This window comes from Molothrus ater, chromosome 2, assembly GCF_012460135.2.
Source record: "Molothrus ater isolate BHLD 08-10-18 breed brown headed cowbird chromosome 2, BPBGC_Mater_1.1, whole genome shotgun sequence".
In the NCBI taxonomy this organism is placed as follows: domain Eukaryota; kingdom Metazoa; phylum Chordata; class Aves; order Passeriformes; family Icteridae; genus Molothrus; species Molothrus ater.
The window spans coordinates 11,355,967-11,382,795 of NC_050479.2; the positions used below are offsets into that span (position 1 = coordinate 11,355,967).

Below are 26,829 nucleotides of genomic sequence, written 5' to 3' on the forward strand. Positions count from 1 at the left end.
TGGCAGTGGCACAGTGGGACAGTGACAGTGGCACAATGGCAGTGGGACAGTGGCACAGTGGCACTGGGACAGTGGCAGTGGGACAGTGGCAGTGGGACAGTGGCACAGTGGCAGTGGGACAGTGGCAGTGGCACAGTGGCACAGTGACAGTGGCACAGTGACAGTGGCACAATGGCAGTGGCACAGTGGCACAGTGGGACAGTGGCAGTGACAGTGGCAGTGGGACAGTGGCAGTGGGACAGTGGCACAATGGCAGTGGCACAATGGCAGTGGGACAGTGGGACAGTGACAGTGGCACAGTGACAGTGGCACAATGGCAGTGGCACAGTGGCAGTGGGACAGTGACAGTGGGACAGTGGCACAGTGACAGTGGCACAGTGGCAGTGGCACAGTGGCAGTGGCACAGTGGGACACTGCTGCAGAGACAGCAAGACTGTGACTGCCCGTGGAAAGGTGGACAGAGGGGTGTTTCTGCTGTTGAATAACACCTGGCTTCCCTTTTCTAAAAACAAAATATGCTATGAGAAGTGTTTGAGAAGAATCAGCATGATCAAAGGATGGCTTCTGTGAAGGCTTCTTAGGAGCATCTTTGCAGCTAAACCCATTATGGACTCCATTTTGTTTTAGTACTTGAACATGACAAGATACTTTCTCTTTTTTTCCTTTTTTACTTGAACTTTTTTTTTCTCTTGTTTTTCCCTCTGCCCCCTCAGTTTTACCATGCTTGCAGGTCAGCACATAGCAAACATATTTTGCAAAATATTTTTCCTGAATGTGAGCATGTTGTATTCCAGTGTACTTCTGTAGGTGTGAAATATGTGTGTACACATAGGCATCTATATCAATGCATACCTCAGTGTACGTAGGTTACAATACAATGTAAAGTGTCTGGGTAAATGAATTTGACATTGGGGGAAAATGTTTTTACTATTTACACTGATTGCTAGAAGTACTCAAATTTGCTAATTAGGATGCTCAGAAAGTGAGTTCAGATCTTGCCTGCAGTCCTTATTCTCAACTGACAGAGGTGTGTAAGTTGGTGTAAGTAGTTTTATCAAGTGTTTTTGAGAGGTTAAACCAAGCCACAGGTTACAGAACTGTTGTTGAATAAATCAGCTCAGAATCATCAGTGGATTTCAATGTACTTTTGGTCTCTGTTTAAGCAGAAATGCATTTTTAAATGTTAAATTTCTAAATGAAAATTGAAGTGTCTTTTACAGTATAAAACATATGTTCATGTGGTGGTTTTTTTTTCCCTTTCTTTCTGATAATTATTCCACTTCCTCTCTCTGTTCCTAAAGGAGGAAATGCCCCTGGAAAGCCAGTGAGAGAGGTTAGTGAGACGCAGGCTCACTGCCATGGCTTCTGTTTGTCACAGCTTGCTTTCTGTGCCCAGCATGTGTGTGACACAGCACGGGGTTGCTTGGGTTTGGTGGAGGGTGGGGGTGGTTTTATTTTGCTTTGGGTTTTGTTTGGTTTTGCTGAGTGCATTCCCCATGTGTGCTGTGACAGTGGTGTACCTCTCAACTTTCAGTGGAGACAATAGCAGCTCAGGGGTCTGCATTTTCTTACATGCTCCCAGAGGTGGAAAATCAGGAATGGGGAGGAGAAAATAATACATTGAAATTAGGCCTCTGAATGATAAATGTTGTCAGTAAATATGCTGCAGTCACTGATTTATGTTCTGTTGCTCTTGTGTGTAAGCACAACAGGGAGACTGGGCTCTCTTGCTGTTCTGCTTACAAACATATATGTGCCAGTATACCAACCATCATCTCCAGTGATTAAATAGTTTTTCTAATATTTCTTTAGAAATATGAGAGTTGAGAGGTATGAGAGATTCAGGTGGTTGAATTTCCTGATGTACTATTGCAGAAAGAAGAATGCTACTAACATTCACCAGCTCCACAGTGTTGCATTCAGCAATGCAAATGGGCCGTGGTTTTCACTGTGCACTTTGGACATGGTTGGTTTGATGCAAAATAGGTTTTGGAATTTGTGTCATTGCTGCTCATTAATGGAGGAAAGCGTTTGCACTGCGTTCTCACAGCTCCTTTGAAAGCATTTCCAGAGCCTTGATTTTTCCTCTCTGAAGCTGCTCTTCACTTGCCAAGCAGACACAGCGTTTGAAAGATGAATTTCTAGTGAAAATTATTACTAAAGATAAAATATTCAGAGCCTGCCTGAGTGCAGTTGCAGCAGCTGTGAAATGACCTTTCCTGCACAGAAGACACTCGGTGTGCATGAGGCAGGAATTTAAGGGTAACCTGGTTTGCAAACTTCTGCTGCTACAGAGGGAGGGGCTGCTGGAAACATTCTTAACAGAGCTGCCTTGAACCCCCAGTCACTGACAGGGTGCCCTGGGAAAGCCTGGATTTGTCCTGATGTGGTGCCTTGAAATACAGAGGTTCTCTGCTTCGGCTGCAGGTGCTGGGGCAGGTTCAGCTGCTCAAGGTGTGAGACCTTTGGTGCAGATTAAGTCTGTCCTCTCATATGGATCAAAAAAGGGTGCCTGAGATGGCATCAGCAGACTGTACAAATCCAGAAATTTAATGGGAAATGCTTCACATTGAGCCCTCCTTGTTCTCAGCTCATATTCTCTGAAAACTGTTCTCCCATTTAGCAAAAACAGGGCATTGATTTCCACTATCCTCATTCATATTTATGCATATTACTCAAAAAAAGCTTCTTCTGCAGAAAGCATACTTGATACAAGTAATTAACAAAAAAAAAAAAAAAATTGGCATGTTTTACCTGATCTGATTCCAGCAGTTTAACCCTAAAAAATTGACTTCAGTGAACTGCTCTGCACTCTCTGGCTGAGTTTGTGCTCACTAATGGTTCTAGAGGGACCTCAGTAACTTGGAGACCTGAATATAAAATGCAATTGTCCACCTGCTTATGAAGGATATGAGCTAAGGTACAGAACAGCTTCTGCTGTAGGTGTGAGTCTGTACGTGCAAAGGCAGATCCTGTGGTTTAAAACCCACCTGGCCAGGTTTTGATTCCATTGCTCACATTTGGTATTGTCTTTGTGTGTAATCCCATGGATTTTGGGGCATTACTCAATATTAATAAGGGTATCAAAACCCAAGTCACCAACAGGAAGGATTTTTCTTTTGTCAGGAAAGGGATTGAAATCTCTTCTGCTAGAAGAGGCCCTGTATTGTGTTGGGATTTCTCAATTTACTTTCAATCCACTCTTTCAAGTCTGAATGTTGCACATTTATTTTTCTGACAAGCTGGAGTATAAGATCGGTGTTCTGTTACTGTGCCCACACCCATGGGCCTTGATTCCATTAGAGTCTCTGAAGCAAATTCAGCAGATGTGAAACACCTCATTCTCTCTGTGACCAGAAGTGAGTAGGTAGTGTCTGCAGAAACAGGTGTCTTCTGCTTCCCAAGCAAATGGCAGCTGTGGATTTCATAAGTTTAAGTTAATACTGTCCATGTCCATTTTGAGCTTTACTGCTGCATTTCAAAGTGTCTTCTAGTTTGGTTTTTTTTTTACATAGCAGCATTTTTCAACCTTTCAGTGCCTCAAGCATGGATAAGACTTTCTCAGCTTTAATGTTAAAAAAAAAAGAATGGAATTAATGCCTTCTTGCCTTCTTTGATAGCATTACTTCAGAAATATGAATAATAATGGAAAGTTCTGATTTTTATTTTTCTAAGTGCTTTTAGGACAGTATTTCTCTCATTTGCTTCTTAATTAAAAATGCCAACGTCCTACATTTCAGTAGTAGAGAGGGCAAGTGACCAGCATCCAGTGGCAGCAGCAGAGCCCTATGGAAGCAGTGAACTTAAACACTAATTTAGGTACAGACATGACAGAAGGGTGCATTCATTGCCCATACAGTCCCAGGAAATCATCATGTCCTTAGTTCTCAGCTCTTGGCAGTTTCAGTTAACCTGGCTGTTACTCCATGTCCAGGAGAGGCACAAATCCTGCTGGCAGTGCAGTGACAGCCAGCTGAGGCTGTGCCAGGTGTGGGGCTGGAGCAGAGCCACCACCTGCTCCTCTGGCCCCTCCTGCCATCCCAGGGCTGCCCTGGAGACGTGGTCCCCCTGCTGCTGCTGCTGCTGCTGCATTTCAGTCCAGCTGTCAGCACAAGCTGCAGTCAGCTTGGTGGTCATGCTCTCAGCTCTAACCTCAGATGGCTCTGGAGAAGACACAAGTGTTCAGTTTTTATGCAGAGGAAATTAAGACCTGAACCTGGAGAGGGAGTGTGGATGTTGTGGGGGAGAGGGAGCTCTATCTCCTTAATCACTGCAGTATCCATCTGGGCAGCTTTTGAGGAGGGAGATCAGATTCAAAGCATGGTTATTTCAAAAATATTACATCAATTAACAGATAAAGAAATAAAAAGTACTATTGGACATTTCTGTAATTTTTAAATACCAGAAAGTACCTAGGGATTCGTGGATCTGTAAGGACTTCTAATTGCCTGAACAATGTAACAGTTTATACCGACTGTGCCATACATCTGAAAGGTTTTTTGTGTGTGTTTTTGGTTGAAGTTACTCTTTCTTGACCCAGCTCTTTTTTAACAGAACAAAATAGTATTAATTTCTGAGGATGCAGTTTAGCAGTCTGGGTTGTTCTAAGCCTACAAAAGGGTGATCAGTCTTCCTGGGAATGAGCAGTGTTGAAATCCTGAAGAGCCCTGGAGTTTTCTAGAAACAACAAATCACAACAAATCTGAATGCAAGCCCATCACCCTGTGGGCAGCCTCTCACAGCTGGCTACCCAGTCACAGCATTGCTCTGGTTATATTAGAGGGGAATATTCCCAAAAAGTCATGGAGTTTCAGGTGAGTAGAGCAGCTCAGCAGCTCAGCTGGTTTGCACCAGCATCTCCCATGAGTTCTTGATTTCATATGGCTTTGTCAGATTTTCACTTGTGATGGTATAGGTTGCTGGATTGATCTCAGTCTGCGTGATACCAGTGACAGAGAATATCCCTTACAGCTAAAATAAATGTGGTAGGATACATTTACTTTAAAATAAACTATGTTTTGACCAAAACTTGGCAGGAATCTTTCATATGCAGTTACTTGTCATGCTGATGAGGAAATTACAAGTTTTTGCTTCAGATGAATAGGATGGCTATACATTTATGATGTATGGATGAAACTGCTGATTGATGCATCTGTTTCTTTGCACATTAGTGCAGTTAGCAAACTGTCACCAGATACCAGAACCAAGTATTTTTTTGTATTGCTGTCTGCCAAGCTGTGTCACAGCTCACTGTCCAATGGGCAGCTTCTTGAATAGTTCTTGTTCAGATCCAGTCTAGTTTTGTATCATCAATGCTAAATTAAAAAAAAAAAAAAAAAAAACGAACTCAAACAACTTTTAAAAAATTAGTAATTAGTATTTGAATATAGAGGGTGGTAGAAGAAAAGAGCTCCTAGGGGTGTTCAGCATGGAGAAGAGGCTTTGGGGAGACCTTCCAGTACCTTAAGGGGGCTTATAAAAGGGAGGGAGAGGGAGTTTTATGTGGGCAGATAGTTATAGGACAACAGGCAGTGGTTTTAAACTGGAACAGAGCAGGTTTAGAGCAGATGGTAGAAAGCAATTCTTAACTGAGGGTGGTAAGACACTGGCACAAGTTGCCCAGAGTTGTGGATGCCCCACCCCTGGAAGTGTTTGAGGCCAGGTTGGATGGGTTCCTGAGCAGTCAGGTCTAGTGAGTGGCATTCCTGCCCCATGGCAGGGAGGTTAGAGCTAGCTGGTTCCTAAGATCCTTCCTACCCAAACCATTCTATGGTTCTCTGAATAGTTCTAAGGTAATTTTTTTCTGTTCCATAAAAGCTGCTGAACTGAGATCACTCCAGGCTCCGATTTACTGTAGAAATGTCAGCAGTGCATGACTGCCACAAAATGCAAACACTGGGAGGAGGATGGTGAGTCTAATTTTCCCCACAGGGAAGGGTTCATTCCTGTTGCAGTTGTGTCAGGAGGGGAAGCCACTGTGCAGGTGTGCAATGGTCAGTCAGGCTCCTGCACATTACAGGTAGGGACTGCATGAAAGCTGTGTCCTGGATGTCCTGGTCACATCCTTCCCTCCTTTGGGTGCTCCTTCCTCAAGGACTATGGTGAGGACTCAGCATCCAGACTAATGCAAAGCATTTCTGAGAACCAGAGTTGTGGCACATGGCATTGCACTTCCTGTGTTTTTCAGATAAATATTCTATCACAAGTGCTCCTAGAGAGTAAATCAAACCCCTCAGGCCAGGGTGACAGGCAGTTTTATTGAGTAATACTTATTCACTTATAAATGTTCAGTTGCTGGCACTCTGCAGTGTGGAGACTTCTTGAGCTGGAGGTCACATGCACTTTTTTGCATCTAAATAAATCTTTCTTCAGTGATTATTTTCTAACTCCTCTTTTAACTCATTTATGTGTTTGGCCTCAACATCAGCCTGTGGTGATGAGATCAGTAATACAATTATGTGCTGTGTGGAGTATAATTTCCTTCTGCTAAGTTTAAGACCTTCTGTCTGCTCATTCCTCCTTGTCCTTGCAAGAAATCTTGAACACTCAGTCCTTGGTATGGATCCTCATCTTTTAGAGTGCCTAGATCTCAGTATTGTTCCCTCTTCTGTCATATTTTTTCAGGAGGGAGACTCCAGATAAGGTTCAGCTGTTTAAACCTTGATGTCTCTGTCATTTGAGGTGCCAGAGGGTATTTGAGACAGTCATAGAGGTCTGAAATCTCACACAGGACTTGCAGGAGAGAGACACTTTTCTGAACAGCAGTGGGAGACCAGACAAGGTGTGCCAGGGGCTAAAATGGCAACTTTTGGCAATTCAGTCTCCCCATCCTTGAGTTTATTTGGTCTCTAATAGTGATGAAGCTATTTATTGCCACCCCTCACCATTTGCTGCACTGGTGACATGAGTGTGAGAAGCTGCAGGTTTCATCTCCAGAATTGCACTATGTGTTTATTCATCCCTTCTGTGTAGGAGGTTGTGGTTATACCATCTTAGGACTTCAGAGTGGTTATGGGTGAAGGGAAATGCACAAGTGAACCCCTGCATAGTAGTTGGCTGATAATTGTGGCATCTTTGTTTGTGCTGCACTGCTGTCCAAAAAGGAAAGGATATTTAAAAATGATTGAATGAACTGAGTTGCTTAGTTTGGTCATCATTATATCTATCTTTGCAGGTATCCTGCTGAGACCTCTTGGCTTTAATGATTTAGTTAATTACTGCTGATCTGTTGATTTCTCTTTTTCTCCTTGATAGAACATTGGATACTCAAACACTTGCAGCATCAGTCAGAAATTTTTCTGTGATGTCAAGGAATTTAATTGTTGCTTTTGGTGAACATTGATAATGATGAAGCTCCATCACCAGGGGGGAGATGGCTTATTTGCAGGGTGGTTTGCCATTGCTGTTCAAGCCAGTGTTGCTGTTAAAGTGTTGTACAAACCTGGCAGCTCTTGCTAATGAGAACCTGTTGGACTCCTCCAGGAGACTGCTGGAAGTCTCCTCTGGGAATGATGGCGAGCGGCACGTGGAGAACGACGGATCTGTGAAGCTTTCCTATCCACATGCTGCCACATCCTCTTTGCTTAATTTCCTCTTTGACTTTCTTTTTCAGGCCACAATGTAGGGAGCCTTTTCCACATGGCAGATGACCTGGGAAGAGCGATGGAAACCTTAGTGACCGTGATGACCGACGACAAGGTGTTAGAATAGCGAGATGTGTTTTACAACTTCAGGCGTTCCGCATGGTTTTTATAATATTCATACTACAAAGAGGATTAGACTGTAAGAGTTTACAAGAAAACAAATCTATATTTTTGTGAAGGGTAGTGGTACTATACTGTAGATTTCAGTAGTTTCCTAAGTCTGTTACTGTTTTGTTAACAATGGCAGGTTTTACACGTCTATGCAATTGTACAAAAATTATAAGAGAACTACATGTAAAATCTTGATAGCTAAATAACTTGCCATTTCTTTATATGGAACGCATTTCGGGTTGTTTAAAAAAAATTTATAACAGTTATAATGAAAGATTGTAAACTAAAGTGTGCTTTATAAAAATAATTGTTTATAGAAACCCCCTTAAAAAAAAAACACAAAAAAATATACTGAGGCAGTGCATTTGTTTAGTTTCATTTCAGCTCTGTAACAGTATCAGAGAGATTCATGTCCTGTGTTCTTTTCCTTGCGTATCAAAGAGAAAAAAAAAGGAAAGTATTTCCTGCAGTGATACCAGAATGGCCACCTTACATTTCTCATTGGTTTTGTCTGACTAGGGCTGGCTTAGAAAAAATAACCAAAAAACCTGAACTTCCAATGAAGGTAGTTACATTTTATCTTTCCAATAAAATTAAGAATTACATGACTTACTGTCCTGGTTTTGGACAGCAGCTAGCAATTACACAGCTAGTTTGCAATAATTAAATGAAAGAGCACATTATATGACAGAGCCTGCAAAAAAAATCAATTAAAAAAGAAAAAAAACTCAGAAGAAAGAAGGAAAGGAAAGAAGTTAACCATCCTGTGTGCCAGTGTTTCCTCTGCTGACTAAATTCCTGGATACTTTTAGTAAAGGAACATAGACATTGCCTTACTGGTTTGAACCCTGGGGTTCAGCAGGGCTGGGGACAGCTCTCCCCCTGTTGTCACCTTTGCTGCAGAGGAGAGAAGAGAGGGAGATGCTCCCCCCAGCCCCTGTGGGGTTGGCTTCTGACCCAAAGCACAAGTAGGGTACCCAGAGAGCTCTGTCCATCTCCCAGTGCTGGGAATGAGCACGGAGATCCTCGTCCCTCTGGAAGAGGAGCCCAGAGCTTCCCACTGTCCTGTCTCATCCTGCTGCAGCAGCCGGTCCCAAGGAGCTGTGGTGCTGCAAGCCACCTTTGGGAAAGGCTGTGGAAGAGTTACTGCTGTTCTTGCCTCAAATGGTGATCAGGTGAAGGTAGTCACACTGCTCCATGAATATTTATCACCAAAACAAAGGCCCTGGTCCTTTCTCCTTCCCCGGTTCTCTGTACAAGTAATCCCTGCACAATTAACAATAACGTGAGAAAGAGAGGAGCTGATAGAGAAACAGATTAGCCAGCTTGACTGCAGCTCTGTGAGAGAGAGGTTTGGGTATGAGGTGCTGTCAGCAAAAGCTTTACCACTTCATTTTCTTAACCAGCTTTTAGTTTTACCATAAAATACATAGAAACACAATCATCTGACTTTATATTGCAAGAGTAAAAAAAAAATCTGTTACCTCTTCTTGTATGAAGTGTAATTAAACTTGGGAAAGATTTTATTTTGAATGCTAGTTAACATTGAACATGGCTAGTCATGCTATTTCTACCTCACTTTGGTTTTGTGGTGTTCCTGACAATTACGTATGACAATGTTACATCATCACCACGTGTCCATTGTGTGACCAGGTCTCATTGTTTAAGTAATAACAACGTTAATCATTTACAGAAAAAAAGTACAATCCCCCCCCCAAACCTCTGCTTTCCTAATAAAGAGCTTTTTAACACTTGATTACAATAGGAACCCTCACTATTTCTCATGTCCTTTTTTATCAGAAGGTTTAAATTGTGATTTGAGAAAGAGATGGGTTTCTTCTTTTTTCCCCCCTTATACATTAAACCTTCTCTTCAGAAAAATTACGGAGGAAAAAGAGATTGCACGATTGTTTTCATCAGGGTTTTGTTTTGTTTGTTTTACTTTCTAGATCTTAGTTTTGGAGTGAGTCTGTCAAAAAGTATTTAAAAAGTTGAAAGCTTTATTGCTGCTTTTTTAAGCATAATTTGGGAATTATTTCATATTCCTTATAATGACAAAGTATTAAACTGTAAAACATAATCAGTGTAGTTGAATACATAAATACCATATGGCATGTTATTTCATCGTTACTCAGTACTGGTTTATTACTTGGATATCATAATATATTGTGTTTAACACCAACACTGTAACATTTACTAATTATTTTTATAAACTTCTGTTTTACTGCATTTTTTCACAACATACCAAATTTCACCAAATATATGCCTTACTATTGTATTATATACTGCTTTACTGTGTATATCAATAAAGCACGCAATTATGTTATATAAAAGGTGCAGGAGTTTTTGTGGCTGTTCAGCACTCACCCAGCACATCTCCCCAGAAATCCTTGCCACACTGCACTGGCCAAACTCCCTGCTGGCATCATCTCAGTGTTTTAAGCTCTCCCTGGTTTGGGGTTTTCTCCCCTGCTGAAGTTGTGAAGGTCCTGTGCTCCCCAAGCTTTGGGGGTTTGCCAGCCCCACACTTCTTACCTCGACCCCTGACATGACCCTCAGACCAGATTGATTCAGTCCAACAGCTGACAGTCACCTTGCCACCAGGCATAATGTTAGGAAAACCCTCTCTGGGGCTTTGGGAAGTGTGTGTTCCCATCACAGAGGCTGATCACACATCTCCCTTATCTAGGAAATGTGTAGGTTTGGATACCCAGACTCCACGCAGCTGTGTCACAATGCTGTCTTTGAGCTACCTTTTGGTGGTAGAAATAATGTGGTGAAAAATAATAAAATACAAAGGCAAAACCAGCATATGTTTGCCTATGATTTCGATAATACAATGAAGGAGAAGGTGGGAATTGCCTCATTTCATTCACATGAAATAAATACACATCCCACATCCACTCTCCCAGACTCGAGTTACTCTGATTCACTCCTACATCAGTCAAGCAGCGTGTGCTTTGCTGTACTGAAGTCTTCCCTGAAGACTGCACAATCCACAAAGCACAGCAGTCCCCCTTGGTGACTGCTGAATTCAATTAAGCAAGAGGGAGGATAGCTCCACTCATTTCCCCCACACCTGGGACCCCATGATTTACAACTCCTGACATCCCATCAATCAGACCTGGTGTTCCTGAGTGGCTCTTAGGAATGTTTTCCTTATGTATGTGCAGCAAAATGCCCTCCTTAAGGACTGGTCAGTGTGTTTCCTTTGCTCTCTGGGCAGAGGGGAAAATTACTTCTCTTTGATTTTGTCTGCTGACATTTATTTACTCCTTGGCTTCACAGTCCTTGCTCTGCCTTTTCAATGGATGGATGGATGGATGGATGGATGGATGGATAGATTAGATAGATAGATAGATAGATAGATAGATAGATAGATAGATAGATAGATAGATAGATAGATAGATAGATACAAATTCTGAGGCCCTGCTAGCCAGGTGAGGATCACTGTGGGGTTGGAGGTTCCCTTCTCAGTGAGACCACAGGTCTCCTCTGCTCCCCAGTGCCCAGCCCAGTATCAGACCCAGCTCAGGGCAGCAGATGCTGCTCCCCTGCTGCACAGCCCCTCCCTGCTCGCCTCTGCTCAGCCAGGGAGTGCTGCCCAGCCCAGCCCAGCCCAGCCCAGCCCTGGGCTTGCTGCTGCACTTTGGGAGCCCAGCACACCCTGCCAGCCCATGGGGCTGTGTGGGCAGCTCTGCTCTGCTGCAGTGGTGGGGCAGGAGAAACCAGGGAGGGGGACAGCTAAGCTGAGTGGAAAAAACACGAGTGTCTTTTCAGCTAGAATGGGGAAAAAGAGAGAAAGCAAAGGTGTGCAGGGTGCATAAAAAATCTGCAGCTGCCAGGGTGTGTGATTGACTCCGTGGTGGTGCCTGCAGCAGAGCATCCCCAGCCTGTCTGGGCTGGGTACACGTAGCAGGCACAGTGCCTGGAGTGCTGCATGAAGCACAAATGCTTCCAAACCCACCCACACACGACCAGCAATAGCTGCCTGCACTCCTGGCACAGTGGCAGCTTCCAGTGTGATGCTCCATGCAGTCCCTGTGCACCAGGTGCCCTGCAGTGAAGGACAGCAGCCAGCTTTGTGCAGGTGGGGCTGAACCTCTGACACACTGCATGGACGGGATCTCCCCCCCTGCAAAGGTGCAGGAGCAGCAGCAGGACCCACCTGGGCCCAGCCCCAGCCCAGCCCTCGGGCACTTCCCTGGCTCTGACCCATGCTGGCTGCCTCTGGGCACACGTGTGCACTCAGGCTGAAAAACAATAAATCTTCCTCTTCTTGACTCAGGCTCACCAGGAATTTGTTTCAGCTCTGAACAAGCATATCAACTTGCTAGAAAGTGCCATAAATCTGTGCAAGAAAAATGGGCCTGCTGAGACCAACCAAGGTGTAACGTTTCCATACATGAACCCCATAAGCTGATAATGCTGCTCAGCAGCTGAGGAATATGACTGCAGCAAATAAGTAGCAGCAGCTCCTAGTGCCAAAAACTTGGTATAAAATCCCCTGTGGTTAAGGGAGGGATGAGAGTTAAGGAAATCTTGGAGCTCTAGAAGTGAGCTGTGGGACTTCACAAATGCCAGGGGCTCTTTCAGCCTATTGCCTAAAACCCTACTGCTTGCCAACCCAAGGCTCATATTAGTCAGCTTGGAAATTGTTTACCAGGTGTAAAGACTTCTTTATTGTTGTTATTATCTGAGCATTACAATGGATATGCCATTTATTTAATAGCTGGCACATGCTTGTAAAAAGCTGAGTCCAAGCAAGTTCTCCCTATTTGCTGACATAAGCAACCCAGGGCTTGTAAGGCTTTCCTTTCTCTCACTCTCCCTCACACCCCCCTGTGCACACATGCACAGATACAGGAAAAGAAAAAAACAACAGTACAGTATTTTATTGTCTTTCTTGCTGAATGGAAGAGGTTTTTTCCTCAAAAAAAATCATCTCCAGGAATAACAGCATCCTCACACCAACCTATTGGTATGTCTAAACTTGTAGCAAGTATTAGAAAATAAGAGATAATTATATACATATATTTCTACAGCAGGGAACCAAGAAATTATGTTAATTCACTCAGCATCCCTTTATTTGTTTCCTTTGCACATGACCCTAACCAACAACACAGAGTGCCATTTTGGAGGTATAATCTCTTTCAGACCAGTATCAACAATAAGATGAGAGTCTTTAAGAACACATTATTGTATAAAGTCAAGGACAAGTTCAGTAAATCCATCAGTTAGAGCTCCATGAGGCTGTAGAAGATGGCTTGGTCCCTGGCACAAGTGATCTTCTCGCTTCCTCGTGCCTGTGTGCCGTGAGGCTGCTGCCAGCATCTCCTCATCTCCCAGCTGCTGCAGCTCACTGCCACCACTCTGCTGTGTGCAAGGGAGAGAGCCACATCCCTGCTCACCCCAGAGCTGTGCTCCTTCTCCTCAGGCTCACAGGCAGCCAGCAAACAGCTGAGCAGCTCACCTGTGGGGCAGCACGGTCCAGCTGGGGAGCACAGCTGGTCCCTGGCAGTCAGGGACCACAGCTGGGCCACACCAGGTCAGGCCTTGCATGGTCATTCAGGGGACAAAAGAGGCAGAGTGGAGCCCCAAGGTGTTTGGAGGAACAGAAGTCAGGTGTTGTATGTAGAAGGAGATTTACACAAGGATGTTTTTATACACTGGTGGTGTTGTGACATAGTGGGAGGTTAGAGCTACTTCAGACCAGGTACCATGTCCCATGTCCCAAAATCAGACTAAAACTGTTCAATTAAATCTTTTCTAACTCCTTGCTGTTCAGTTTGCACTAAAGATGCCCTTCCTGATGGCCTCGGGTGGGCTAGTACAACATCAAAAGTATCATCATGAGAGGATTTTTGCTTCTGCATCAGGGTACTTTTTAGTTGTGCCTCATTCACCAGACAAATGGGTTTATTCTAACACTGATGTAGGAGATGCTTCTTTTTGCACAGAAGATTAATGGCAGTTGCCAATATAATTCCCTGCTGCATCCCACAGTGAATGTTTAGATAAAGGCTGCAACCAGCTGCAGATGATAAGACATGAAACTACTGGGGTTTTTCCTACCAACAACAAATATGTGATTAGAAATTAGAAAATATTAGACATGCTAGAATAAAAGATAGATACATGAATACATAGCAGTAGGCACACAGAGAGAGGCACGAAACACAAATCTTCCTTGTGTGTGTACATTCATGAACACACTTACATCCCCAGACATGCTCACACAAGCCCTTTGCTCTGCTGAGCCTGTGAACCATTCAATTAAAGAAAAAAACATGAACCAGAATCATTTGTGTCAAAATAGATAAAGCTCGACAATGTGCATTAATTCAGCTTTCTGTTAAATTATAACAGCCTGTGTCTTGCAGCAGCAGAGCAGTATTTTATGAAGCAGTTGCTGAAGTTCCTTCAGGAATTTTGATTCCTAAGGAAGTGGCTGTAAGCACATTGGCTCAATCTAATGTCTGCTTTTGTTATTCTTCTGAAACACCTGGCAGAGCTGGCATGGTCTTCCAGCCTTGGCAGAAGATAATAAAAGGCACCAAGCCTATAACTTAGCTTCTTTCATCTTTTCTTCCCCCCACCACTTTTTTTACCCTCACTGATAAGCTCAAAGCCTTTCTTCAGCAAGACCTTGCAGGCAGACAAACTCCTTTCAATGACCTACCATGCATGTTGTTTTTTCTGCCTGTTTCTGTCAGCTTCCTCTTGTACATTAAGAAAAAATTATAAGTTGAAACAGTGCATGAAAAGACCATTTGCATCTCTAGGTCTTTTAGCTGCAGGTACTCACATGATGCCCCAGAGTTCCTGTTTTCATGCTGTAAAGCTGCAGTGCTGTAGGCTTTTATCAGATGCTGTGAGCATGGAACATGGGGGTCTCTACCCCCACCAAACACTTTTTTCAGTATATAAGGATTCCTTTAAAAGTTCCCTAATCCTTAGTACTCTATGTCTCCCAACAAAAATATATTGACTTTTACTTTGTAGTCACCCATTTTTTGCTTCTGATGTCCTGGCCTGGCTGCCCACAGTGCCCTGCAGTGCTGCACAGCTGAAGGCAGCCCTGGCTGTGCCATCCCCATCAGGCCCTTCCCTCTCCCATCCAGGCTGCCTGTCCCTGTACCCAACCTCACTTCCATCCCCATCCCACACTGTCCAGCAGGATGGAATGGGGTCCCAGGCTCCCCTTAGCCAACAGCACTGACCCCACCTCCCACCAGCCTCCACCCCTCAGTGACCATGATGTCCCATTCCCACCCCACTCTGGCACAGGCTCCTGCCAAAATTCCCCATTTTGAAGCCCCCCAGAGCTCCCCATCACGTGGCCAACACTGCAGGGCTGTGCTCACCACAGCCTCATTACCCTCTCTCCCCTCATGTTTTTAACAAACCCCATGAACAACATCTCACCACAAACCTGATCCAGGGATCCCTTCCAGTGCAATTCATTTGCTTAACACTCCGTGTTGCCTTTCCTCCTGCTGAGGTTTTTATTCCCCTCCACTAATTTCCCTACTGAGTCTCATTTTTTCGTGCTTCATTAACATTTTCCTTTATGCCACTTCTAATACATAGCTTTACTTACAGAGCAGCTCTGCCCCTCCAGTCCCCATCTCCCATTCCTGCTGGGCTCTCCCCTTGCTCTCTGTGCACTTAGGAACATCAGCCTGGGGTCCCATTGCTCCCTCATGACCTTGGGCTTGATTTTCTGTCTTATCTCACTCTCAGTGTCTCTAACACTGAAGACTTCCAGGGAGAGATTCCTTCTTTTTTTAATGTACCGACGCAGGTGATTACAGTCCCTGTAGGAAGGTATGCTGGTTTGCTTTGATTGTATAGGTGTATTTTTTACCTTGTCTGGTGTCTTTGAGGAGTTTGGGGGTTTGTTTTTTTCAGTTGGGTTTTTTGTTTGTTTTGGTTTGAGTTTGGTGGGTTTTTTTGTTTTTTGAGGTTTTTTGTTTTTTGGGTTTTTTTTGTTGGGGCTTTTTATTTGTTTTATTTTTTTGTACTTTTTTTTTTTTGGTTGGTTGGTATTTTTGGTTTTGTTTGGGTTTTTTTTGGTTTTTTTTTAAGACAGGGGTTGTCATCTTGCTTGCTTCTGGAATTTGTATTGGCCCAGATGACCAATGAGGCTGCACAACCCTCCTGTGAACCGTGACTGCCAAAGGCAGCCCAAAGGACTCTGCTTCCAAAGCGGGCTGCAAACTGCAGAGTTTGTGTCCTGTGCAGGCAATTCACTCAAGTGGCCTTTTTATTTTTATTTTTATTTTTAAAGAGATAAACACACAAAGTCCTTATCCACAGTGCTTGTGGATACCTGCACCTCTCAGAACAGCTTACTGCAGATCTAGCAGCCAAACCTGAAGTATGTTACTGAGGAAATCAGGCACTAAACTCATTTTGCTGCTTTCCTACACCCTGAGCACTGAGGGGCTTAGAGAGGTGTGATCCCCATCAGGCAAAGCCCGTGGTGCCAAGCCCAGCTGGGTAAATGTCAGGCACCAGCAGCTCCCAGTGCTCAGGTACTGGGGATGGCACTGGCTGTTGCTACGGGCACCAGAGCAGGGAATGATAATAATGCCAAGGCAGACTGAGGGGGAAAGGGCAATGCAGGATATCTCCATTTCACTTGGAATATGGCTCCAAAGTAACTGCAGTGAGTAATTACCTGTGAAAAAGTAATAGTGATGGTTTCATAGTTTAGGGGAAAACTCCTTTAGCAGCGGGCTGCAAGAGACACTTCTGATGTCTCCTGCCATAAAAGGGCATTTTTTTTGCTTTTGTATGAGAAAAGAAATCACAGCCATGAAGTAGCTCACATCAGTTATTGCTAAGGCAGCTGTTTCATTATTGCATGCACTACTGGGTATTGCATTTTCCAGACTGTTGACTGTTGTGCTCGGTGGCCTTCCCATCCATTCCCCCAACCCCAATGGAAGGATTCCATTTCCATGGAAAAAGTGACATTTTCTCAGCTCCTGTGCACAGAGTTTTTCTCCAGCTAGGCTCTGTGTATGATCCCAGGACTTTGATGCTTGCCCAGCACCTGCAGAATAACTTTCCTGACTTCCATCCCATTTATACAAACTATTTGACCTTTTCCTTTTGCCTTCAGTCACAAAGCACTAAGCTGCCAAGGAGAGCCAGCTGAGTGTGGCACAGCCTTCCAGCATCCCACAGAAGGAGCAGAGCATTGGGATGCCTGTTGAGGCAGGGTTTTCATTAACAAAGACACTCATTGCCCCACAACTCCCTGGCTGCCCAGGCCAGGTGATAGCATTGCTGGTTGGGATCTTGCCTTTAGTTCCTTTTCTGTTGGAACCCAGGAAATTCCTCTGGCTGCCCTGGGTGATTCAAGACCCTGGCAAGGGGCTCAGAGACCCTGGCACAGAGTCAAAAACACCTGTGCCTTTGATCTTAGCCCATGGGAAACAATTACCAACTTTGTGTGAAGATTTACAAGCCACAAGGGTTTGAGTAGAATGATAGTGCATTTATCACAGGGTGAAAAAGTAGAATATTGGGGTTTTAGAATAGGGGTTCAAGAGGCAAGATGGAGGAATCTGGGCGTGTCCTGTCCTTCTTCTCCTTCTTCTTCTTGTCCTCCATTTTCTGCTGTGATGCTGACACTTCTGGATTGGTTTAGAGTAGAGACAGACTGTCTAACATAGGTGATAGGTATTGGAAAATTATTGTAAATAAAGTACTCATAGGTTGTAATATAAAAAGTTATCACCACCCCAAGGGCAGTCACTATGCCAGAACCTGACCTGCTGGACAGATCTCAGCAGGTCAGAGAAAGAATGTCATAGATAAGAGAAAATAAACAACATTGAAAACCAGAGTCAAGGAATCTCAACTTCTTCTTCAGTCGCAGGGCTGGGAAAAAAGACTTTTTAATACCTCAGGAGCCATTCCAGCAACACAAAACCTGAGACTTTCCTACAACTTCTTTCCTGCCTGGGAGTCACCACGGTGACCTGGCTGCAGCTGCCACCCCCAGTGAGGGCCATGCACAGCTCCACCCCTTAGGAATGTGCACACCAGAGAAGCCTTTTGGTGGGGTCAGGGCTGGTCAGGAGCCACCTTCTTCTCCCTCACCCTCTCCACACTGATTTGAGTTATTTAAAAAAAGAACAGCACAGGAGTCATCCCAAAAGAACCTGTGCACCAGGGGAGGCTCAGTGGAAGGGCCCTCACTTCCCTCATCTTTCCTTGCCACATTCCAGAGCCAAGACTTTCCATGTGCCAGGGCTCTTCTGCCCTTCCCTGTAACACTTTAAAGTCTGTGTGGAGTGATGGGGGGCCTGTAGCCTCTGTGCACTGTGAGGCTTCTGGCCTTGAGAAACCTTGCCCCTTCCTTCTGGGGCAGGAGTTTTGACCTAAGATAATGATGCCACCTAAATTTGGCTTTTCCAAAGTCTGGGGACCTCATAGTTTCACCTATAAAAGGAAAACTGTTGAACTATTAATGCTCCTGGTCTCTCGGGGTCTCTTGCTGGTCAGAGTGACCCCGACAAACGTTAGAAAGTCTCTTTTCCCAGCCCGGTGCTTGAAGAAGGAGTCAGAGCTCTTCAGTTCTTGGTCTCAAGTGTTGTAGTTCGCGTTTGGTTTGTTCTGTTCTCCCCTTTCCCTGTTGATGAGTTGGTCTGGCTCAACCCTCGGTTTTATGTCAATCATTGTTTCCCCTCCCCGTTTTCCTATATTTGTCGCTGTATCTCCTCCCCAGGTCTTCTGTCAGTCATCGGCACCCCACCTCAAGTTCTAGAACCTTCTAGCTTGGGTGTCGAGTGATTGGCTGGAAGGCCTGGGCCCCACCCTCAACTTGTTTCTATTGGTTCTCACCACCCGTCAGTTCTTCAATGTATCGGTTTTCCCTTTCTATGATTGGTTCCCTACGTACCCACCCCCTTCCCTTTATAACCCGATCCCCAGAGGGGTTCGGGGCTCTCCTCTGCTCGCCAGCTTGGGCGATTCTGCCGCTCTTCCCTTCCCTACAATAAATCCAAGTTACCCCACCCCAGCGGAGGAGAGTCGTCTCTTTTCTTCAGACCTGCGGTGCGGCTGCGCTTTCTATCCGTGGCCTCCCTTTCACCCGACCCACGGTCGGCACATGCCTCCGGCTCCGTGTCGGAGGAGTGCCGTCTCGACTGAGGCTGTGGCTGGACCTTTCTCTTCCTCAGCCGAGCTTTCATAGGGACAGTCACAGCGGCACTCAAGGTTGTTTATTGTTCCTTATCTATAAAATATTTTCTCCAGTCCAGCTGAGGTACATTCAGCAAGACATTCCAGGCACTCTGCCTGCCCCCGGGGCGGTGTTATGTCTTTATACTAAAAACTACGTATACAATGTTTACAATTACTTTCCAATACCTATCACCTATGTCAGACAGTGAGCTTCTACTCTAAACCATTCTAAAAGTGCCAACATCACACCAGAAGATGGAGGCCAAGAAGAAGGAGAAGGAAAAAGGCAGGACATGCCCAGATCCCTCCATCTTGCCCCCCTGAACCCCATTCTACAAACCCCAAAATCTACTTTTTCACCTTGGGATAAATTCAATATTATTCTACTTAACTGTTGTGGCCTGCAGATCTTCATCTAAGGTTGGTAACTTGCTCCATAGGTCATAATCAAAAGCACAGGCATTCTGGGCTCTGTGCCAGGGTTTCTGAGCCCCCTGGCAGGGGTCTTGGCTGCTCAGGACAGCCAGAGGGATGTCCTGGGTTCCAACACTGGCCTTACTCCTTTCCCTTTTTCCCTCCCCCTCCCTGATGCCTCCTTCCCTCTGGAGCTGTGGGAACAGTGGCCCTGAGCTGGCAGCAGCATCATCACCCACACCCCTGACCCCACCCTGGTTTTCCTGGTGCTGTCAAAGTGTTGTGTGACACAAAATCAGCTCAGCTCCATAAAATTCCTTCTGTGAGGCACAAAGTGACCAAGCTGTGTCTCTGCCAGGTCACAAATGATGTCCCCAGAGCACACAGGCAGACACAGCTCCAGTGCAGAGCAGAGCAGTGGTGTCTGTCCATCTGTCCTGGTGACCTGCAGCTCCCATTTGTGATTCCACATGGCTCTGCTGAGCTCTTTAATGGGCCGTGTGGGTATAACAAACACCAGGGCAGTGCTCAGAGCTCTGAGCTGTGTGGTCACTTAAAAATCTGTGAGATCCAGAGAGACAGAGAGCTGCATGCATTTTTTTGTGTCATTACTGCGTAAGAGACTGAGAAATCCTGCGGGTTGGATCCATTATGTGCAGCACATTATCCTGTGAGATGGAGGAAAGACACGGGATCATTCCCAAAATATCCTTCCCCACTGATAAATTGCAGCAAGCAGGTTGGGAGCCGCTCAGCGTGAAGGATAACCTACTTAGGGGAACACGATGCTATCAGAAATATTGATGCAGCTAGAGCCCTCAGGACAGCTCTGGGAAGGAAAGGGGTTGTATCAAATCACAGCGTGCAGAAGTGCAAGGGAGGCAGCAGCCTCGAAGCAAAGCCACCCCACATTTCCCCCAGGCTGGGCTTTTCCCTCAGCACCAGGATATTTGCTCACTGCAGTCTCTGTCCTCCCAAGTGGGGTGAATATAAGGGTAGGAAAGAGAAAATAGGGGAATGCCACTGTGTTCCAGTGGATGTGGGGGCTGTGCCTATGTGCCAGCACATATTTAAGTTTGGGAAGCCCCCTGCAGAGGTGCCTCCAAATTATCAGACACACCTCAGGGAGATGGCACAGAAGGGCTGGGGCCACTTCCTGAGAGGGATGAGAATTTGGGAATCCCTGGAGCCAGACCAGGCATGTGCACAAAGGAATCTAAATCCCTTCTTCCTGATGGTGGAAGTGAGGGGTAAGGAGGATGCACAGGGGAAGCAAAGTGGCAAGAGGGCAACTCATTGGTTGAGGTTGTGAGAAACAACTGCTCACTTTGAAAATTTAAAGAGGTTTATTAAACCTTAACAAAAATACAACAAAGGACTAAAGGAAAAAGCTGCAGCACTGGGAACTGCCCTTGTGGATACCACATGGCTAGTTCATCTTCAGGATGGATGCTCAGTCTTTTGTACCCCTGGGGCTTGCATCAGCCAGCCCTGGCCCCTCCCAAAGTCTGTCACTCCGCTCTTCTGTGCCATTTATCAGTGCAAACTGCTTTCTTGTCACTGGATTGGAGCTCAGGTGTTGCCATGCTGACCCCCTAAGCACCCCCAAGCTTTTCCATTCCCAGCTGCCCCAGGCAAGGGACACCTGTGCAGCTTCTTTGTACCTGTCCTGGACAGCCCAGGCTGTCTGATGGCAACAATACAGGGAGGAAAGGGAGCTATGGGGAGAACAGAGGACATCTAAACCACAATAACATAACTACACATCACTAAAGCTTTTATTAATATTCACACACTAGTTATCCTTTAATTGTGAGAGCCAATCATCTCATTATCCATCTATAACAAGGTGTTTGCTTTACACAGGGCTCCAGATATTTCAGAAGATAATTTGGAGGTGGCACAGGCTGTGGGGCACCTTGTTCAGCAGTGTACTTGCAGCAGAGGCCTCTTTAAGGCAGAAATAGTTTAATTTACGAAAGGCTCACGTGGAGCTTTCCTGGCTGAGGCAGGAGCACAAGGCAACTGATGTTTTCCAAGGCAGTCATCCATTAACAGGCGATTTCCCCATCCTTCCCTCAACTCTCCAGCCCTCTGCTAAGCTCTGGTGCACATCATTTCTGTAAGCACAAACCAGCATTTTAATTTTAAGCACTTGACAGTGTCATGGGTTTCACTTCAGTTGTTCTTACATGCAGAAGACCCCAGGTTTTATGCTGCACTCCAGTAAAGGCAGCAAATAGCAACACAAGGAGCAAATTACTTGGAGCTTGACATTTCTCCTGTAATCTAAAGAAAAGAAAGAGAGAAAGGGAGAAAGGGGGTGTGGAGGGGGAGGGGGGCAGGAGGGGAGAAAGAGGGGGAAGATGAGAAGCTCTAAAACTGTAGGAGCTAGCAAAATAGCCATAAAATATTTCTGTTTCCCCCCAGTTAATATTTAATATGATTTGTAGGTAGGATGCTGTTTACCAGTCTGAAGTGTGAGTCCCTGACTGAGCACACAAAATGCAACTGTACATGACTAAATGCAGCCATACATGGCAATCAAACCTGCCTGCACACAGGGAATATTCTCTTCAGTCACAGCTAAGCAAACAACAAATCTTTCTCTTGTGCAGGCAGCCCCAGAGCCTTTGCTACCCTTTGGTGATTGCACTGCAGTCTGCAAAGCAGCTGGGGGCACAGATGTGTCTGCAAGCAGCAGGGGTTATATAGAAATATATATATCTAATCAAACTTTTATTAACCCATGGCCTTCCAGCTCAAAAAAGGCACGGCCAAAGCAGCCATGATTTGTAACAGCTCCAGCCTCCTGACTGAGTGGAAAATCATTTGCAAACTACTTCTGATTTTCTGTGAAGGCTTCCATTACGTGCCAGCATTTGCCAGGGGCCCTTGGGCAGCTCTGAGGGCTGCTCATGGTTTGCTGCCCTGAGGGGTTGCCCAGGGCTGGCACTGGGACTGGGTGCCCAGGGCTGTGCAGCTCCTTCACCACCCATACATGGCCCCTCCAGCAGGGCAGGAGAGTGTCTCTCACAGAGAGGTGACACAAGGATGGGAAGTCCTCAGTTTGGGTTGCTTGTGTGGCTTTTTTGTTCCAATTCAGCTCAGTGAGGTGCCCAGCCATGGAGAGGGCAGCCCCTGACCCCTTGCACCCTGTGGCACCCTCACACCAGCTTGGAATGGGAGCCAGGGCCTATTGCTCCTGCTGCCAGGCTGGGGTGCTGGATCCAATATCCCAGTGGGGAAACCAGACAAAGAGAAGCCTTTTCTTTCTTAAACAAGAAAGTAACAAGGAACTCTTTGCCCCAGATATTATCCAGCTGTGCAAAAATCCTGATGCTCTCCAAAAAGTATTCAAAGATATTTTTGGAAAAGATTTCCAAAAAGTTTCTGTTCTTTATTCGTTAGTAGCTCCTATAGAATCCCCTAAAGCTGCTCCAACTGGTTTGCAAACTCTCCCTCACTGACCCCATCCCAGCCCATTCCCACCTGCTCCAGGGACAGCTTCTTATTCACCCCCCAGCTCCTCCTCTCTGTCCCAGAGCTCTGGGGGTGTCCTCACTCCAGATTTCCTTTCCCCTCTGCCAGCAGCACCAGGGGCCATTGGGGTGCCACAGGGAGGGCAGGAGCCCCCTCAGCCTCTCCTGAGGGCCATGGCACAGCAGCTCTGCCACCAGAGGAATGGTGGCTTCCCTGGAGACAGCAGGGACAGGGCAGACACCAGACATGAGCCACCATGGCCAGGACAGCAGGGGATGAAGGAGCTGAGGGCCAAAAGGACCACAGGAAGGTTTATTCCAGAGGGGCAGAAGTGGAGGGAAGGGTCAAGCACCTGGAGTCAGGGAGACATTCTCAGCCATCCTGCTCAAAGCAGCAACAAGAGTCTTGTCTGTGAGGCAGCAAAAACGGGATGAAGGGGAGAGCTTAATTCAATTTCAGCCCTGCATAGAGGTGAGCATGTGGCAGCTTGTGGCACACTGTTCCCTCAAAAGTGGTGGCTCTCAGAGGAGCAGAGATCTTTCTGCTACAGTTTTCACTTCAGCTGCAGCCTGGCACTCCCAGCCACCACAGCTTTGCTGCCCTTTGTGCCGTGCTCCTCCTGGCTGCCTGTCTTTTCCAGAAGGCTCTCACCCTGCTCTCCCTCTCTGGCTGCCCTACCCCTCCTCCATTTTGTCAGCAAGTCTTCTGTTTCTTTGTCTCCCTAAAGGCTCTGGGGGCTGTGCCCCCTCCCCTGCTGCCTCCTGCTGTTCCCTCACACCTTTTGTACCTGGGAAGAGCAGGAATGCACCCAGCCAGCCCTGCCAGCTCTCAGCCCCTCTGTCCCCGGCACCCACAGCTGCCAAGCCCATGGGGCAGCAGCTCCAGCTCTGCTTTCCACCCCAGAATATCACCACGATGAGAGGTGCCCTGATGACCCAGTGGGCAGTGAGGAGGCACCACTGGCACAGCAGGAAGGGATGGTGGGGATCACAGTGGGAAGCACGGTGGGAAGCAGGCCTCTCTCTGCTGCTGGCATTGGCCTCTTCTGCTTTGGGGGCAGTGCAAGGCCCCACTGGCTCACAGGCCCTGGTGCAGCTCGTGCACTCTCAGATTTGGTGTTGCTGGAATGGCTCCCAAAGTATTAAAAAGTCTTTTTCCCCAGCCCCACACTTGAAGAAGAAGTTGAGATTCCTTGACTGTGGTTTTCAAGGTTGTTTATTTTCTCTTATCTATTACATTCTTTCTCTGACCTGCTGAGGTCTGTCTGGCAGTTAGGTTGAGGCACACTGACCACCCTTGGGATGGTGTTATCTTTTTATATTACAACCTATGAGTACTTTATTTACAATAATTTTCCAATACCTATCACCTATGTTAGACAGTTAGACACTTCCAATCCAGAAGTGCCACCATCACAGCAGAAGACAAGAAGAGGAGGACAAGAAGAGAAGGAAGAAAGACAGGACACACCCAGATTCCTCCATCTTGCCTCTTAAACCCCTATTCTAAAACCCCAAAATTCTACATTTTCACCCTGTGATAAATGCACTAACATTCTACTCAAACCCTTGTGGCTTGTAACTCCTCACACAAAGTTGGTAATTGTTTCCATGGGCTAAAATCAAAGGCACAGGTGTCTTTGACTCTGTGCCAAGGTCTCTGAGCCCCCTGCCAGGGTCTCAAATCCTCCAGGGCAGTCAGAGGAAGGTCCTGGGTTCCAACAGTGCACCACCCAAATTTCCCAGCAAGCGGTCCCTCTGGACACACACACAGGGCTGGATGAGCTGGTTCCAGCCTCTGCAGCTCAAAAAAGGAAGGGCCAGCATTTGCCTTCTTCAGGCAGGCAGGCAGAGCACAGGTTGCTTGTGCTCAGCAGGGGGATGTATCAAACACAAACGTTGTTCTATTACCGCTGGGGGAAGGCAAGCACAAACAATCAGATGTCCTTTCCTATTTTCTGTGGCTCCCTCTGCGATGCTGATAGAGGGAGTCCAAATGTTTCCAAGCAGGCAGTGCCTATCTGCAGCAGGCAGACAATTTCCAAATGTATTAGCAGCACAGAGTCAATAGAGAAATAGCAGTCCAGCATATCATCCAATTTTCAAATATAAATAACTAGACCACTGTTAATTTGAGGGACTGCAGCAGGGAATAAAAGAGCCCTGGAAAACACACACAGCAATGACTGCTGCTCTAATCCATTACCTTCAGGCATGCCTGTTGTTTCCCTGCTGGCTGCTGTGCTGCAGGGCACAGGAAAAGCAGTGGTGGTTCTCACATGTGAGGAGTGGGATGAGCCCCAACAGCCCCACCATGAGACAGGGAGGGCAGGCTGCTCCTGGGGGTGCCAGCCAGGCACGGAGCACCCTGCACAGGATGCAGCCCTGGCTCCTGTCTCCCACTCTGGCACAGCTGGCAGGGACAGGACACTGAGAAGGGGCACTGGCATGGGTCACCAGCAGCAAGGCTTGGCTGCTCTCTGGACACCCTGCTCCTCCCCTGCTCTGGCCTCAAGAGCAGCAGCAGTAGAACCTCAATGTCCCATCTCAAAACCAGCACTGATAAAGCATTTTCTGGCAGACTAAGGCATGAGATGAAGCATCTGCCTCCCTCTACAGTGACTGTGAGAAGGGAAAGAACAAGAAACCTGATGGGGATCTTGGGAAGGAGGAAGAGGGTGAGGAAGGTGCTTTTAGCAAAAAGCCTCTTGGGGTTTGCCAGTGTAACTGAGAGTAAAACTGTCCCCTTGTCTACACCACTACTACAGGACTGTTGAAGGAAGGCCCCTTAAATCCCATCTCTGGGGGCACAACCCAGCTTGCAGAGAGCCCCCAGAGGAAGGAATGTGCTGCAAGTGCAGCCGAGATGCAGCGGAGGGGCACCTGTGAAGCTGTCCCTGCCCTTGCTGGTGATGCTGTCCCTGCCCTTGCTGGTGAAGCTGTCCCTGCCCTTGCTGGAATGCTGGGGGCCAAGAAAATGGCTCTGACACAAAGAAAGGCAGAGACAAAATCGGTCTGTTCAAAGGAGGAGACCAATCAGGCAGATGGTGTCTTGTGTCAATCTGCTGGTCTCCACTGAACACAGCAGGAATGGGCAGGTTTAGCTCAGTCCAGTGAGTTCAACCCAGGGCTCCCTGTCCTACTTTGTGCTTTCCTCACTCCTTTTCTGAGCTACCAGTGGACTATGGTGCCCACAAAGGCAGGGTCCACTGGAGGTGCTAAACTTAAAGTAGCCAGATTGGAAAGATCACCATTGATAGGAAAACACTCTGAAAATGAAAGATGAACATCTGCTTCAAATGCCAACACTCCCCAAGGCTCAGTGGAGACCAGAGGGGGTGGGATATTGCTGGGGAGGAGGTGCTGGTTTGGCAGGCCAGTGACAATACCAGGAAGGTTGCTGAGACCCTCCCAACATCAATGTCTGCAGCTGGGCTGTTGGAAGGGCTGGGTTTGCTTTTCTGCAAGAGCTGTGTGGCAGCAGGTTGCATGGAGCAAGGCAGGGCCCAGGGCTCACAGGGAAATGCAGAATCCTGCAGTGGTGAGACAACCTGTGGTGTGACAGGAGTGATGTAGCCAGGGTGATTCCAGCATGTGAATGGATCAAGATTTGCAATCTCTCTCATTACAGCAGCTGATCTAGTGGGGAAAAAAAAACCCCAGAAGTAGTCAGGCACACAGGACTTTTAGACTTGTTGGCCTAAAAGCTAGTCTATGCCTGTTGCCATTGTTCATATTTTCCCCAGACCCATAAAAAGATACACAGGAGGCAAAAAGTGAAACATCAGACAAAAATAATGGCTGCCCAGAGATCTCCCATTAGCCCAGTGCTCCCGTGGAAGGGAGGTCCCATGTGCTTATGGGGAGTTTGATGCTGAGCCCTCAGATGCTGCTTCAGCCCCTTCAGGGCCCTTCAGCAGCCTCAGGTGCTGCAGTGGTGCAAAACCATCCTGAAGATGCAGACCTGGCACAGA

The 26,829-nt window shown here is 46.4% G+C and overlaps 1 protein-coding gene across 7 annotated transcripts in view; it reads left to right on the plus strand.

The window, feature by feature from the left end:
• DMD (dystrophin) overlaps positions 1-10,087 on the plus strand; it is a 1,044,614-nt gene extending 1,034,527 nt beyond the window's left edge. For 4 of the 7 annotated variants that reach the window (XM_036378958.2, XM_036378914.2, XM_036378921.1 and 1 more), the window contains one exon: positions 7,613-10,087. In XM_036378958.2, coding sequence (XP_036234851.1) covers positions 7,613-7,710 — 98 coding nt within the window. In that variant the 3' untranslated portion in view covers positions 7,711-10,087. Of the gene's footprint in view, positions 1-1,301; positions 1,334-7,612 lie in introns of all 7 variants that reach the window. The other 3 variants (XM_036378966.2, XM_036378940.1, XM_036378950.1) reach the window with 1 other exon arrangement.
• Positions 10,088-26,829: the final 16,742 nt, after the last annotated feature.